Raw genomic sequence first — 14,490 nt, 5'->3', positions numbered from 1 at the left:
CCTGTAACTTCAATCAGTTAACCATATTTCTGTACGTTGTTTTTGCTATGATGGTATTTTCTCTGTGCTAGAAACGATGAACTATGTGCTTTTTGTAGAATTCAGAGATCCTCACTTAGAATTTTCCTTTATATATATATATTTATAAACAACTAATTTAGAATTCAATACATACTAGGCAGTCAAATCTATTTGGTTCATCTGCATTGAAATGTAAGTCTTCATATTTGCCAAGAGGCATTCTTAGATAGAATTACATTGACGGTTGCAAAATGACTCACGTGTTTTCATTATGTGACAGTTTGAACCTTCTTGGAACTAGGTCAGTACGGTTTTTTTAAACTTCCCCCCTCAGCCATCTGGGAGCTTACACTGGTTTCAGGGATACCTGTTGCCTTTGGACTTGTAGAACTTCATATACTAATCAAGCTGAGATAAACTGTACTAGTTCTTACTAAGAGAAAGATCTACATTACATATGTAGGCTAAATGTAGCGCACAATCCTACACACTTCCAAAGGATTTACGTTAGAATTACCCTGGTAGTCATTCTGTAAATTGTAATTACTGTTACCAGTTTAGGCTTTAGGGCAGTGAATTTAGCCTGTTGAGAACTACTGCTATGCTACTTTATGAATCACAGAAATGTCAGGAGGCTCTAATTTGTGGTTTTCCACCTACTACTTTGAAGTTTTAATTTATTGTGTGTTTTGCAACTTGTCCGATGCCTTTCAGTCCTAAGATTTCTTTGTGGCATATTATGTGCAGTAAGACTTGGAATATGTTTGGATGCAGGCAGGGAAGGAAACAGTGGCATCAGTTTAAAAATAAGTTGGTAAACTTAACATGAGAGGTGTTTTGCTCTTCAGCTGAACTTGACAACGTACGTCTGTGGGATTGAATACTTTTATTAAAGTTTAGGCCTAAATGAAATACTTCCAAAGTATATAGTATTCTGATTTCATACCTAAGTCAAATTACAGGATAATGAGAAAAAAATCTAATCTTTGTTGTCTGTTAATAGAGGGTAGTTCATCTCAGTGTCAGCTTAGTACCTTTTCCCTGCTGAGCAGCTCCAATAAATTTTACAGTTGTTTGATGGAGAAACATAAAGGATCCTCATCATGGTGAGATCTCTGCTTAGCCTTGTTGCAAATATCTGAATCATAAAAGGCAGAATTTTCACAGTATTCTGTGGATTAAATTATAATTCAGAATCATGTCCAACATATCTTTAAACTAACATTTTTTATCTGTTCATGAAATAATACAAACGTTTTTAGATATACAAACGCGTGATTAAGTGGGGGAAAAAAAAACACACGTGTGTTATAAACTAGTGTAGTTGTACTTCCTCAGGTACCCTGCAACTTTATACACCTATGGATGATCTCTGTAGAGTATGAGGAACAAAAGTGGAAATCAAATCTTTTTTAATTTAAAAATTTTGAATATCAGTTTCAATTTTGTGATGACAGATGAACCTGAGATCTTTTGTTTCTTATACTCTCAACAAGTGAGCGTGACTTGCCCATAGTTACCTTAAAAGCAGCTGTTTCAGCTATCCAATGTCATGGTCTGAGTAAGAGGGGAAAAAAAGGGCAAAAATGGAGCTTATCAGGTGAAATGTCTGTAATCTAATTTGCATGATTTGCTGTTTATGTGTAATTTTCCGTAACGTAAACAGATCCTTTTGTTGGAATGCATATACAGAGTGTGGTGAGAACTTCCTTGTGAGGACAGGAATAGAGCAGTTACTTAACTAACTTGTGACTTAGGGGGACTTCTTATGCAAGTCAAACTGTATGTACCTCAAAGATTGGCATTCAAACCTAATCATTACCGCGAGACTCCTCAAACTTTGGCTAGTAAAATCTGTATCTTACAAAACACTAATCCTGTTGTGAAAGCAGGAGACTGAACGTCAGTGGTTGTATAACTTGTTACAATGTCCAAAAAAAAAAGGCAAGTTGCATCAAAGTCATTTGCTTAAATGGACTTGCATCATACTTCTGCCTCTCAGGTCAAAAATAGGTTGCTGTTTCAATTTTTTCACTTTTTTACATTTTACTGAAAAATGTTGTGCATAGTTTTTTTTTTCTTTTTAAAGCATAGCCTGTAAATGAGGACATCAGTATAACATGAACATTTAACAGTTACAGTGCATGTGGTTGACTGCAGCCTGGGAAACACACGAGTGTCGTTCTGTACTTTTTGCTTCAGTAGGTAAGAGTAGAATTTTTGGAGCTGAAGGACGCCGCTTCTGTTCCTGACAATGTTATTTCGTGTGTTTGCCAGGTACAGGTTTATTACAAAATTACACTTAAGTGTAAGGTAAGAAAAAATGGAGCTCAACAGTTCTGAATTATGGGAAAGCCTGTCAATCAGACTGATGAAATATTTTAATCACTTTTGTAATATAAGTCTTTTTTTTCATCTAACTATTCCTCTCCCATCTTTATCAGAAAAATGTAAGCCTTCTTTTGGATACATAATGGTTATGTGCATGTATGGTGTAAACATGCACGTGATTTAAGTGGTTTTGGTGAGCATGATTCATTGTTTTCAATACCATTTGTCAAAACAGCTTTAGGCCAATTGTAATCCTCTCCTGTGCATGAGAAATTGAAAGTAGATAGCTAGGAATTTAGGAGAGAGCTCTATGCAGCTTCGTAAGTGAAGGCAATTTTTAACTGTAGCAGAGCAGCCAACTTCTAGGGTAATTTAGGCTGTCTGCTTGGTACAACAGTACACTTCCTAAAAATAGGTCTATTGTAATTGTGGAGTGAGAGGTTGGGTACCTAATACTTTTAAAGGAGGGAATTGGGTTTGGGTTCTAATTTTATTTTGTGTATAGAGGCCTTGCGCTCTGTGCAGAAAGGATGGAGCTGCAAATAGAATTTTTACTTCCTAATCACCTTTTATTTGCTCATAGCTGATCTTCAAATCTGAACCCAGTGACCAGCACAATGTAGCACAATTTATTTATAATTTTTGCAGTTGGCTGATAGAGGTTGAGAGACAGTTTCCTTACAGAAGGAATCAAAAGGGCAATGGAATTAAGATTTCAAGTAACATCTCAATGTAGTATTGCCTGCCTTCTTACAGGAAGTTTTTGATTTGCAACAATTTAGTTCTAGAATTAAATTAGTATTTTTTTCCATTAACTATAACCTAGTAACTTTTTTTTCCTCAAGAGGAGCCACCATTTATATGGTGAACAAGCATATAGTGATTAGTCCCTAGCTGTCCTGCAGGGCTCATGAAGAACTGGATATATTCTTGCCTTTAGTAGTGGGAGGATCCTCTCCTGAGGATATTTCCGTTACATTTTGCTCATTTAATCTTGAGATAAATGTGAGTAGTCTAGAATTAAATATTTAGAATTAATGTTTCTAGAATTAAACATTTTCCGACTGTCATCTTAATCCAACTGTGCAGCAAGACAATAATTGATGGTTTTAAAATCTGCTTTTTCGTGTACATAAAGCTGCATTTATGGGAGCAGTTTGGCATCTAGCTCCATTTCCCAGGCATCTTTGTATTCAGTACATTACTTTGTATTGTACTCTTCCCTCTGTTTCTTAATTAAACAGCATTTGGTATAGTAGAACTGGTGTTAGAAATGTCAAGAATGGTAACCATGCAAACGTTTTCTTTTTTGTTACATCCAGCAATGCTGACAGAGTCCCTGGATCTCTTGCGGAGTGTTTCTTTGTAGTTATAATTTATTTTTTTAGGCTTCTGCAGTTTTGTTTTGTTTTCTTTAATAATACATGAAGAAATTAAATCACTATTATTTGTTACTCTGTACCTAACATTATGAGAGTAGAGATGTACATGTTAAGTGTGTATGACTGAACGACAACAAAATGGAAGTCACAAAAGGTTAAAGTTGATTTCAGAAATGAGCTGTTAGTGTTCCTGTGTAGCTGGTGTGTTCTTTCCCAGATGTGTAGTGTCATGAAAAGTGTCTTTACCTTGTGTAAGTAAGCAGTTTGATCAGTGGATCCAACACGTCTTCCCCTTTTAATAAACAGTAAGGGAAAGCTAAGGGGAAAAAAATCAGTTGTACCTGTTGTTTTCTGAGGACTCTTTCTGCGTTGTCTGTTTTATACGTGTGGAAAGTGTAGCTGTTTGACTGTTTGGTTGTTCTGTAGGTGGGTGGTGTTTGGCTGATCCACATACCTCCTGTGGTAGAGGAGTGGGTTAGTTTATTTCATTCACTTCCTTCTGGGTGTGAAAGGAGTAAAACACATTGAAATGAACGTTAGTGACAATACTGCTCAGTAAATGCAAAATCCTCTGTTGAAATCAATGGGAAAAAGAAAAAGGAAGTGACAAGAAGTGCTGTAGAAGCTCTTTTTTCTTCTCTGAAGACTAGCGATTATTGGTTTCCCCAAGCCCCGCAGCTGTCCCCCCTGTGTATTCAAAGGAAGCTGGAGGAGGAAGATTGGAAAAAAAATGTTAGAAGGAAAAGGCAAGGCAACTTACCAAAAGGAGTCAGTTTCCTGGAATAGATAAAGTTACTAGCTGTGGGTGATCCTGGCAGATGAGTGTTGTTTGTTTTTTGTTTTTTTAAATTGAGAAATGGGGAAGTGGTGGAGTAGAAAAACGTAGTCAAGCTGTTGTCCCTATCCTGTGTGCTCTTATGGCACTGTAAAGTATGCCTCGTGTTTTAGTGAGGGACCTGAACTTTATGTGATCAGTTTTCCCACTGGAAGGGCTGTGAGGAGTAAAAGCTTACAGAGAAGTACGAAGCATTTAAAAGCAAAACAGATAATAACAAACTGAACTTCTCAGTGTTGCAGGAATCAATTTCAGAAAACAAATTCAGCAATCAAGACGGTGAGTTTTGGTTTTGTTGTTAGCTCAGTAGCTGCTTATATTTGCCCCTCTAAGAATTACCTAGGCTGTATTACATCCAGGTAGGTTTCTTTCAGAGATCATCTTTTCATGCGGTGGTTCCTGTGTAGGCATTTTGCAGTGTTTGCTGTCCCACATACCAAATAAGTGGTATGAGATCTGGCTTTCTTTACATTACTAGAACAAGCCTCGATGCTCCGCTGGTGTATATTTAACAACAAATCAACCCAAGCTCTACTGAATCTTTTAAACAAAAACAATCAACAGGCTTCTACAGAAATTGTTTTGTAAGGGGTCGTATCTTGTACGCTTTGTCTAACAGCTACTTGGAGGGCAACGTATTAGTAGTGTTTCTTATGACCCTTTAAGGAGGGTAGTTGGAGCAGTAATACAAAGGAAAAGTGTGCTTCTCAGGTGAGTAATAAATTGTAGTGGCGTGATGTGTAAAATGCTGCACTAGAACCTTATGTAACTTTTGTTGGAGGAGGTTATTTTTAAAAATTTAAATGCATTCCTTTTTTCAATCTACGCTTGAAAATAGCAAGCACCTCTTCTAAACTTAGCCCTAATGGAACTATACCTTTTAAAAATAGTAAATAAAGGGACAGCAGTGAAGCACACCTCCAGCAAAGGTCAGTGTCTGAATAAATTGATTGGTCTTACGGGAAGCTGTCAGATTTGGACTTAACTCGAAACTGGTTTTTTAAATTAGCTTCTACATTGTGTCCTGTCTCCTTCTTAAAGTGCCCCACCTGAAAAGGATAGAGTACAATAAAACTGCTTGTGTGACAGTGTTGCTCTTTTTTTAAAAAGATGAAAATAAGTACAAGGGGATGTAGAGAGTCTAAATTCAGTAGTTAGTACATTTTGAGCTGAGGTGAAAGAATATAGTCGTTGTTTTTGTGGTACCTGGTGTGAACATTATGTTATGCTGTTTGTGGAATCTTGGAAGACAGCAAGCTGTCCTTGTTTTTTTTTTTTTTTCCTGGTTATTTATTGTAAGTAAAGCTTCCTTTACCTCATTGGTTTAAAAACAGATCATCCTTTTGCTACATAACTGCTTTTTAGCATAATTCCATTTTTTATAACTACTTAGGGTTGTTAAGTTGCTTTTAGGCTCACAAAAGAAACTTCAGTTAAATTCCAATTTCCCCTTAGGAGAAACTTCACACAAATTATAATTTCAGAGGACCCTATAGTGATTAGGAATGCTGCCTGCCAGTATTTACGAATTCTTTAAGGTTTGTACTTTATAGGTACAATAAATATCCGTCTTCCTGGCTAGCAAAAAGAAGTACTAAATTTAGTGTTAGGATTGCCCCTGGTTATAAATCAGTTTTTCTTGAAAGAGTTATTCTAATTTCTGAGCATTGGAAAAAAAACACAAAAATGACAAAAAAAAAAAAAAACACCTGTATGTATAAAAGACTAGTCAAACTATGCCAGAGATAAAATCTGGATATTATATTAGGTAGTACTTTGTTGGATCATTCTTCAGGTTTTTTTCCCCAGTGATTGGTTTCAGGAATATTATCAAAATATTCCCTTGCTAGATATCTTTTCAAATCTATCAAACAAGAACTTAAATTAGGTTTTCCCTTGTTTCATTAAACAGCAAGCCAGGCAGGATCTGGCTCAGGTCTTAGCTAAAAGGAACATGCTCAAAAATATTGCTGACTCATCTTGTGTTTTGCTTGCAGATACATCCGGTTATATGGGAGAAAATTCAGCAAAGAAGATCACGTGCTTTTTATCAAACTGTTGTATGAGTTGGTAACAATTCCAAAACTGGAGATCAGCATGATGCAAGGATTTGCACGCCTGTTAATAAACCTGTTAAAGTAAGTACGGATTTCTGATGACTGCTGAAATTTTCTTCTCTAAGTAGTTGATCACTTCACTTGCTTCATGGTGTTAGATACTTCAGTGCAATAGTATGTTCTGTTACAGGTTACTTCACTTAATCCACCCTGCACAGATGATCTTGATTAGAAAGAGTTTGCATTATGTAAACACCTTTCCCCTTTCAAAGCTCTGTGTGTGGTTTTGAAAGTGAAAGAATGACAGTTTTTCAGTATTAGGAAAAGGAAGCACCCCAGAGAGCTAAGTGTTAAGGCTGAATCCCAAACAGGGAGGAGGTGAAGACTGTCTCACAACTTGATACGCTTATTTCACTTAGTCAGACTTTTGTTGAAGACCTTGACAGCTTGAGGTCATAAAGAAATTCTGTACGTGGTTGGGTTGTAAATTCCCTGACCTCCCTGCAGTTTATGCCAAATGCTAAAGAAGAGCATGATTCAAAGCAGTATTCCTGATCTGGGCTATTTTGGTGTGCAGTAGGTCAGCGTAGATGTTTAATCCTGAAGTGCTCCTTGTTTTCTTATATTAGGAAAAAAGAACTGCTTTCCAGGGATGATTTAGAGTTACCATGGAGACCACTTCATGAAATGTTGGAAAGGATATTATACTCCAAAACAGAACATCTTGGATTAAATTGGTTTCCCAAGTAAGTTTGCATTTTAAAACCTAAGTACTTTTTATGCTTGAAAGTACAGTTACAAAGGTACTGTTGATATCTGTAATTAGGTATACCGTAAATATTTTTGTTTATATTTCATGAAATTGATTTCAGTAAGTGCATGTGAGGCTACAATAATTGATGGCAGGATATACACAATTTATGTTTGTTACACTGTTCCTTTCTGAACATAATCAAGTTCCCTTCTAAGTACACTGAAACAGGGTCTCCATCAACTTGTTTTCTGTCTGTGACTATTCAAGTATTATCACTGACTCCTTTTACTGAATAGGGGTTCCCGTTGCTGAAATGTGACACAAACAGAAAATATCTGTAGCTTTGTAACTTGTCACCCAGCACTTGTCTTATGGCTACGTAGCTGGAAAAATAATTTTGCTAATTGTACTATTTTGCAAAGCTGCACTATTTTGATAATTGTAGATGCTGCTTCTAGGTGAGAATCCAAAAGAGCAGAGCCTTTTTCATGCGTATGCCAGCACAAGTGTCTGTGGGGGTGTTGGCTTGTCACTTTTCATTTACTGTGTGAGAAAATTGTGTAGTGGGGAGGGAGGTTAAGCTGGGACGAAGCTACCAGTTGTGATGGTCTGTCTAGCTTCTAGCTTTTATTAACAGCATTACATATCAGACACTCCATCTAAAAATGCAGTGCGATTTGTTCTCATACGGTGCTTTTTGTTTTGGTGTTTTTTCAAGTCAATTTTGAGGGGTATCTTTTTGGTGGATGTTGAGATATTTTTAAAAGCTGGGTTAATTTGATATATAGCTGATAATTTAACTACTCTCTTAATTTTTTTTTACATTCAGTTCATATCGACCAGGCTTGTCTTCACCTAAAACATTTGTGCTTAATGTATTACATAGGTGGTAAGAATGACTTTTTTTGTTCAGCTCTGGCCGATGTGTAATCTTCTGCATGTTCTGTTAGATTGTAACACTTGTCACACAGGCATAATTTTCTGTGTAAATAATTGTATTGGAAAACCAATGTTAACATTCCACCACTGTTTATGAGAATGTCGCACTGTATGTAAGCCTTTCTAATTGGGGAACAAGAGAGCGTGTGTGAAGTGGCTGATAAAGTGGCTATTCGCTAACTAATTTAACCAGCATATGTATTTTGAGGGTCTACGAAAGGCAAACTTTACAGTTGAATAATTAGTGTCTGAATACGGACAAAATCAGTATTTGTATAGGAGTGCATGTCACTGTGTAAGTTTACCTTACTATTAAAAACCATGAAATCACGGAAAGTGCTTTAGCAATGAGGTAATAGGGCCTGGAAAATGACTCGGGGACAACCTTGTAGTTGTCAAGTGTAAAACCAAGCTTCTGTGTTGGCAGAGTCCGTTGTGACAGTGGGAAACCATATCAGAGGGTTTCGTGAATATGTAAGTTCAGAAATAGTTTAAAAGTGATATATGTGGAAGTAGTCAGCAGAGAGAATTTTTTAGGATTGCAGTGGTTTGATTTGGGGTATATTTTGCTTGTATTTTTTTAAAAAAATCTTTAGTTGTACTAGTCAAATAAGATACTGTTTTTTTGGTTCGGCATAGTTAGAAATTCACTAGAATAATACCATTTGTGAACCTATAGCTGGTTCTCTTTTCATTGTCTTAAACTCTAATAATGGAATGTCTGCTGTAGGGTTAGAACATCGCTTCAGGCCTGAATCCTTCCTGAAAATTTGAAAATGATGCTTTTGCTGCTTTTTGATAATATAAGAGTCAACAGTGTAGGTTTGTATTTTATTGCTTTAACTGAAGCATGTTTCTCTTTGAAAGTGCAGAAAAAATAGATTTACAAATTAATATTGTGATGTCCTTCCTAAATGAGGAAAACGGTTGTGTGGTGCCAAAATGATGAGTCGTGTTAGGGTTATGGTGGTGTTGGCTGTTTTTAATTATCCATTTGATGAGGTGTAATAATGTGATAATCCTTCACATAACAAGGAGGAACTAAAAGCAAAGAAAACTGAAAGGGAGGAGGAGTTTTCCTTTATCATTAAATAAACTGCTTCAGTAATTAATAGGATAATATAATTGTATACCTACCAGCATAAGTTACTTTGTTATATTTGTTTTAGAAAGGTTTTAATGCCTTTTCCAAATGGTCAGCGTTAAATAGTTGAGCAGGAACAGGAGGACAAACTGTAGTGGGCTGTGGATCCAATCCAGGGTGGTTTATGTATGGAACTGTTTGCTGTTGGGCTCTATTAACCCTTGGCTAAGTTCAGTGGTACAGCTGTGTGCAGAAATTTGCTAGTGTGATAAATGCAGATATTTTTGAACAATTCTGCAACAATGGGTATGCAGAAAGCCTAACCAGAAGGGGAACAGAAGTCACTTAACCACTGCTACGAGCCTTGAGAGAGTTGGTTCAAAGTGATAATGGAAACAGCAACCAGCAGTGTCTTATCCTTCACAGCTACGTTGTCTTGTCCTTTTCTAGCTGGTAGTCATCAAAGTGGGGTCTTACAAGATGTCTTCTGTAGTTGGCCTGTGGTTTAACTGCATCTTAGTTGGAAGCTTCTTCACATACAAAATTTTTCTTTTTTTTTATAGCTTCCATTCTAAATTTGTGATCAGGAGGGGAAAGCCCTTCCAGTCTTCCTCTTTTGCTCTCTTTCACTCACAGATGCTAAGATTGGACTTCAAATTTGTGTCCTTGAAAGGCTTGTTGATCTCTAGCCATTAGTATTTGTATCTCAAAATTCTTCTGTCCTTCAGATTCTCCGCAGCAATAGTCTGCTTCAGTAGAATGTGATAGTATGGGAATATTTGTTTTGTCACAGAAACAATTTTCATGTTGATCTTCAGTGCTCTTCAGGAATGTTGCTGGTTCATGCTTTATCTACTCTTGGAACCTGTTTCCTAACTCTTTCAAGACTGTATTCTCTTTAACCCAGAATCTTTATGAGCTTCTTCTGGAGTTTATTTTTGTTTAATGAATGGTTGGCCGTTCTTCTTTGCATCTTAGAAGCTGTCAGTAAGCTCAGTTTTCATTCTAGCAGAGATAAAAGATTTACTTTGCCACGGGTGGATAAAACGTCCAGAATCTTGCAACTTCTAGAGTGCTGCTTGAACTGAAGTAGTGTTATGAGGGCTGGGTGGGCTTTTGCTGGCTTGCAGTGAATGTTGAGGTGTTGGAGGGATTCTTTGCGCACAGACACCCACCCATCCCCAAATGCTCTAGAAATGGTGGTTTATTTTATATTTCACCTTGCTTGTTTGGGATGAGTTTTATTTGTGTAGGACTAGAGAAAGAGTGTGTGCATGCTCTGTATTTGTGTGTCTTGAAATTACTGATCTGAACTGATCTTGGGTGAGAGTCTAAAGATGATAAATTTGAATCATCTTTATTCTGATCAGAATAGCATTTCTGTAGCTTAGTTTATGATGGTGACCTTAAGAATGCATTTTTTTCTATTAAGAGCACAGAAAATATGTTGTGTAAGAAATTCTTTTGCTAGAACTCGTGTTCAGGGAATGATCTTTGGTGAAAGCAGAATTTAGTCTTGAGCTTGTCTTGTAGTAAATAGTGGACTTAACAAACCTAAAAATTGGCAGCCTTTACGGTTCCATTGATTTCTTCCCCCTGCCTCCCTTGTTCTTTGCGACTATTCTGAATTCTTTTTTTCAAATGGTTTGGTGGCATCCTGTGGCAATTCATGTTAAAATGATTTCTCAGATTAAGTGACTCTAATTCTATAATAAGCTTTATTACTATGAGTGAAATGCTTAAAATGAGCTGTTAAGTGCAAGGGGAATGTAATGAAATAACTATTGATTTGCAGATACTTCTTTCTTAGAACCTCTAAACAACAACAAAAAAACAAGTTGAAAAGGCCGGATATGGTGTTTAGAATCTAATAATAATTTTCTGAAGTCTATTGCTTTTATCCTATAAATATTTAAGATTTAATATTTATTTAAGAAGATAGCTTGCTTCGCTGGTTGTTCATGGACAAAATGCAGGATATTGCTTCTAAGAAATATTTTTTCACTCTTTAGTTAATATGCAGTGAATATTAGAGTGGTATACGAGAAGTAGAACCAGGAGTTTAGGGGAGCAGTTTCTATCTGTATGATTAGGTCTGCCTCGAAGGTGATTAGCTACTGCATGTTCACTGAAGACATCTAATTGCATCAACATTATCTTAAACTCTTGAGAAAAATCAGCAAATGGTTCTTTATTTTATGCTGTCCTAGAAATTTGGTAATGTAGTATCCTTAATATCTCGTTTCTTGTTTCAGTTCTGTAGAAAGTGTTCTAAAAACGCTTGTGAAGAGCTGCAGACCGTGAGTAACTGTGTTGTTTTTTTTGAGCCAGTATCTTTAATATTACTTTTTAGAGAGGAAAGAACAGTGTTTTAAAAAGCAAACAAGTATGGAACCCTATTAGCCATTCTTTACCTGCTGTTCTTGCTGCAGGTTGAAGATGTCTGGGGTGGAGAGTGGAGGCTTTTCTGTTTTACTGAGGTTGAGGCTGATCAATGCATCAGGTTCATAGGTTGCTTAAAGTGGAAAACAGTGACGGGCATATTCAGTGTTGTAATGTGTAAGTGCCTTAGAATAATCTTTTTCTGTTAATAGCCTTGGTTGAAAACCCATTAATAATAGCTAGTTAAGCTAGGATATCACTTGATAAGGCCACCATTGCTTTCCATCTTTTCTACTGTAATATGTGCTGACAATGTGTGTGCCTGAACCAGTTTAATTCATTTTGTTAGCAGTTTAAGATACTGCAGAGCTGTACAGAAGAAATTCTAAATCTTTCATTGTGTCATCCTTGATCTGAAACTGTATTTTGTGAAGTTTAAGTGGGGTTGAGGAGTACCTACCTATTGTCCCTGGGTACCTGGGCTTAGAGTAAAAGTAAGATTTGTGACAAATGGCTAGATAGGTATAAATGTTTAAAATAAAATAATAATAAAAAAATTCACATGTGCACACTCTAACTTTAAAGCTGTCTATATGTTCAATGGTTGCCTTGCATTCAGATATTTTCCAGAAGATGCTACTGCAGAGATGCTGGATGAATGGCGGCCTTTAATGTGCCCGTTTGATGTTACCATGCAAAAGGCTATTACCTACTTTGAACTCTTTCTACCTACTACCCTTCCTCCTGAACTTCACCATAAAGGTTTCAGGTAAGTGTAACCGAATGTCTCTTGGTATAGTGTTCTGCTACAGATACCAGTGTTCATCTCTTACAAGATAACATTCAAGTCAGGTAAATCAGAATTCAAGTCAAGTAAATCAGATCGTGTGTTGTTTCCTTTAAGTGTATGTATCTTGCATTCATGTTGTAATGGAATTTGGTATTTGAAAACAATAGGAATGGAAATAACCACATGCATCAGAATAGCTATTCATTTTCAAAAGTACAGGTTCTGTAAATAATCTTGAATTCAGTATTAAAAATTTCAGGTTTTAGCTTTTGTGGTGGAGCAGTGCTTATTTGGAATGCTTTCAGAATTGTTCTCCATGTTAGAGATCAAACTTACTGGGATCTTCTCGGTTCTTCCTGTTTCTATTTGAGCATAAAATTAGTGATGACACAAATGTCTGCAGCCTGGTCACCAGTAAAATGAATGGTGGCTTTTAACAGCATTTTTGGAAGGAGTTCAAGACAAATTCTGTCAGCATTCTCCTTTTGTAAAAGTAACCTGGGGACACCCAGTGCTTGTTTTCCGAGTTTGTTCTCTAAGAGTAAAGCAGACAATCTACAACAAAGCAAACTAAATTGAATTCAGTACATTTTGATTTTGAAGGGATAGTGACGTGAGTTAAAATGGTAAACTGTAACATACTTTTTAAGTACCTGCAGGCCTTTGGGGTAGCTTCTCATGCGTCCTTCATGTAGGCTAAAGTTACAGCTGTTACTACGAACGTGGGAATGTGAGGTAGAGATTTTTTATCCACTATCAAGGTGTGGAAATGTGAGATAGTCATAGGAATAACATAGGATGTTATAGGAAATGAGTTGGAGAATGAAGGAGAGAAACATTTGCAGCATAAGACGATGTCTGGATCTTCTTTAAGGTGGCTTTTGAAATATGAACCACGATATTTAGTGCCTGTAGAGATTACTTAAGCTAGTTAGGTTTAAAGTATATTTTTTGATACAGGGTTAGTGAAAACTTGAAAGGAGGAGGTGAATATAGTTTAGGGACATGACTGTAAGCAAGGGACTGGTGTGGAAGATTTGTATCCTTTGCTTCAGCTGCATTCAGAATAGAAACTAATGAAAGTCATAACCATCGGTCAATAGGGACAGATTTTAGATTTTAAGCTAGAAGGGAATGAAGTGCGATTTGTTTTCATCCAGTTTACCTGTGCTGGGATGGCAATATATATTGACATGGTCAGGCTGAAGTAGGTAAGGAAATGCCTGGTGAGATTGTTGTGTGGAAGGGGGAATCAAAAAAGAATAAGAGGAGGAGAGCTAAAAGAATGGGAGGATGCTATGGGAGATGAAGAGATACAGGCATGTCTCATCACTGTTTGTGTTGAATGAGTAGGGGGGCATGTGAGTTCCTGAGACCACCCGACAAAGTGAGAGGGAAATGTCCAGTGGAGGAGTTGCTTTCACAACACTGAAATTATTTTGATTATGTTCTCTTGCAGGCTTTGGTTTGATGAATTTATAGGCCTTTGGGTGTCAGTTCAAAATCTTCCCCAGTGGGAAGGGGTAAGTATTTATTATTTATCCTCAATAGAAGAGATACATTTAAAAATTCCTACAGTGTGCTATCAAGTCAAACGTTGACAGAGTGGATTTTTTTTCCTTCTGCTTTAACTACTACAACAAGGCAGAGTTGGTAATTTCTTGATTGTTGGAAAGAAGTTATTGACTGAATAAATGAGATGACAATAGTGTTTGGTGAGCTTTGTTTAATGGCCATCTCAGGCAGCTTTACTTTGTCTTGGGAATGCTGGCATTTTCGACTGCCCGTTAATGCTTACGATGATGCAAGGTGCTATTGTGATTCTTGTAATATACAGTTCTGTAAAATTGCATCTTAAAACTTAGTACATCCTTTGCAATCCCTAATTTTTAATTAGATATTTCTTTCAACAATA

At 36.6% G+C, this 14,490-nt stretch overlaps 1 protein-coding gene across 4 annotated transcripts in view; it reads left to right on the top strand.

Moving 5' to 3' along the window:
• The window catches only part of PSME4 (proteasome activator subunit 4), a 77,362-nt gene that overhangs the window by 16,486 nt on the left and 46,386 nt on the right, over nucleotides 1-14,490 (top strand). For all 4 annotated transcript variants that reach the window (XM_083832348.1, XM_083832347.1, XM_083832345.1 and 1 more), the window contains 5 exons: nucleotides 6,567-6,707; nucleotides 7,256-7,372; nucleotides 11,659-11,703; nucleotides 12,405-12,554; nucleotides 14,035-14,098. In XM_083832348.1, the coding sequence (XP_083688474.1) occupies nucleotides 6,667-6,707; nucleotides 7,256-7,372; nucleotides 11,659-11,703; nucleotides 12,405-12,554; nucleotides 14,035-14,098 (417 nt within the window). In that variant the 5' untranslated portion in view covers nucleotides 6,567-6,666. The remainder of the gene's footprint in view (nucleotides 1-6,566; nucleotides 6,708-7,255; nucleotides 7,373-11,658; nucleotides 11,704-12,404; nucleotides 12,555-14,034; nucleotides 14,099-14,490) is intronic.

The sequence above is a fragment of the Anser anser genome, assembly GCF_964211835.1.
Source record: "Anser anser genome assembly, chromosome: 3".
NCBI classification, from domain to species: Eukaryota; Metazoa; Chordata; class Aves; order Anseriformes; family Anatidae; genus Anser; species Anser anser.
The sequence above is the reverse complement of the archived record's forward strand: the minus strand, read 5'-3'. Positions and strand labels throughout refer to the sequence as shown.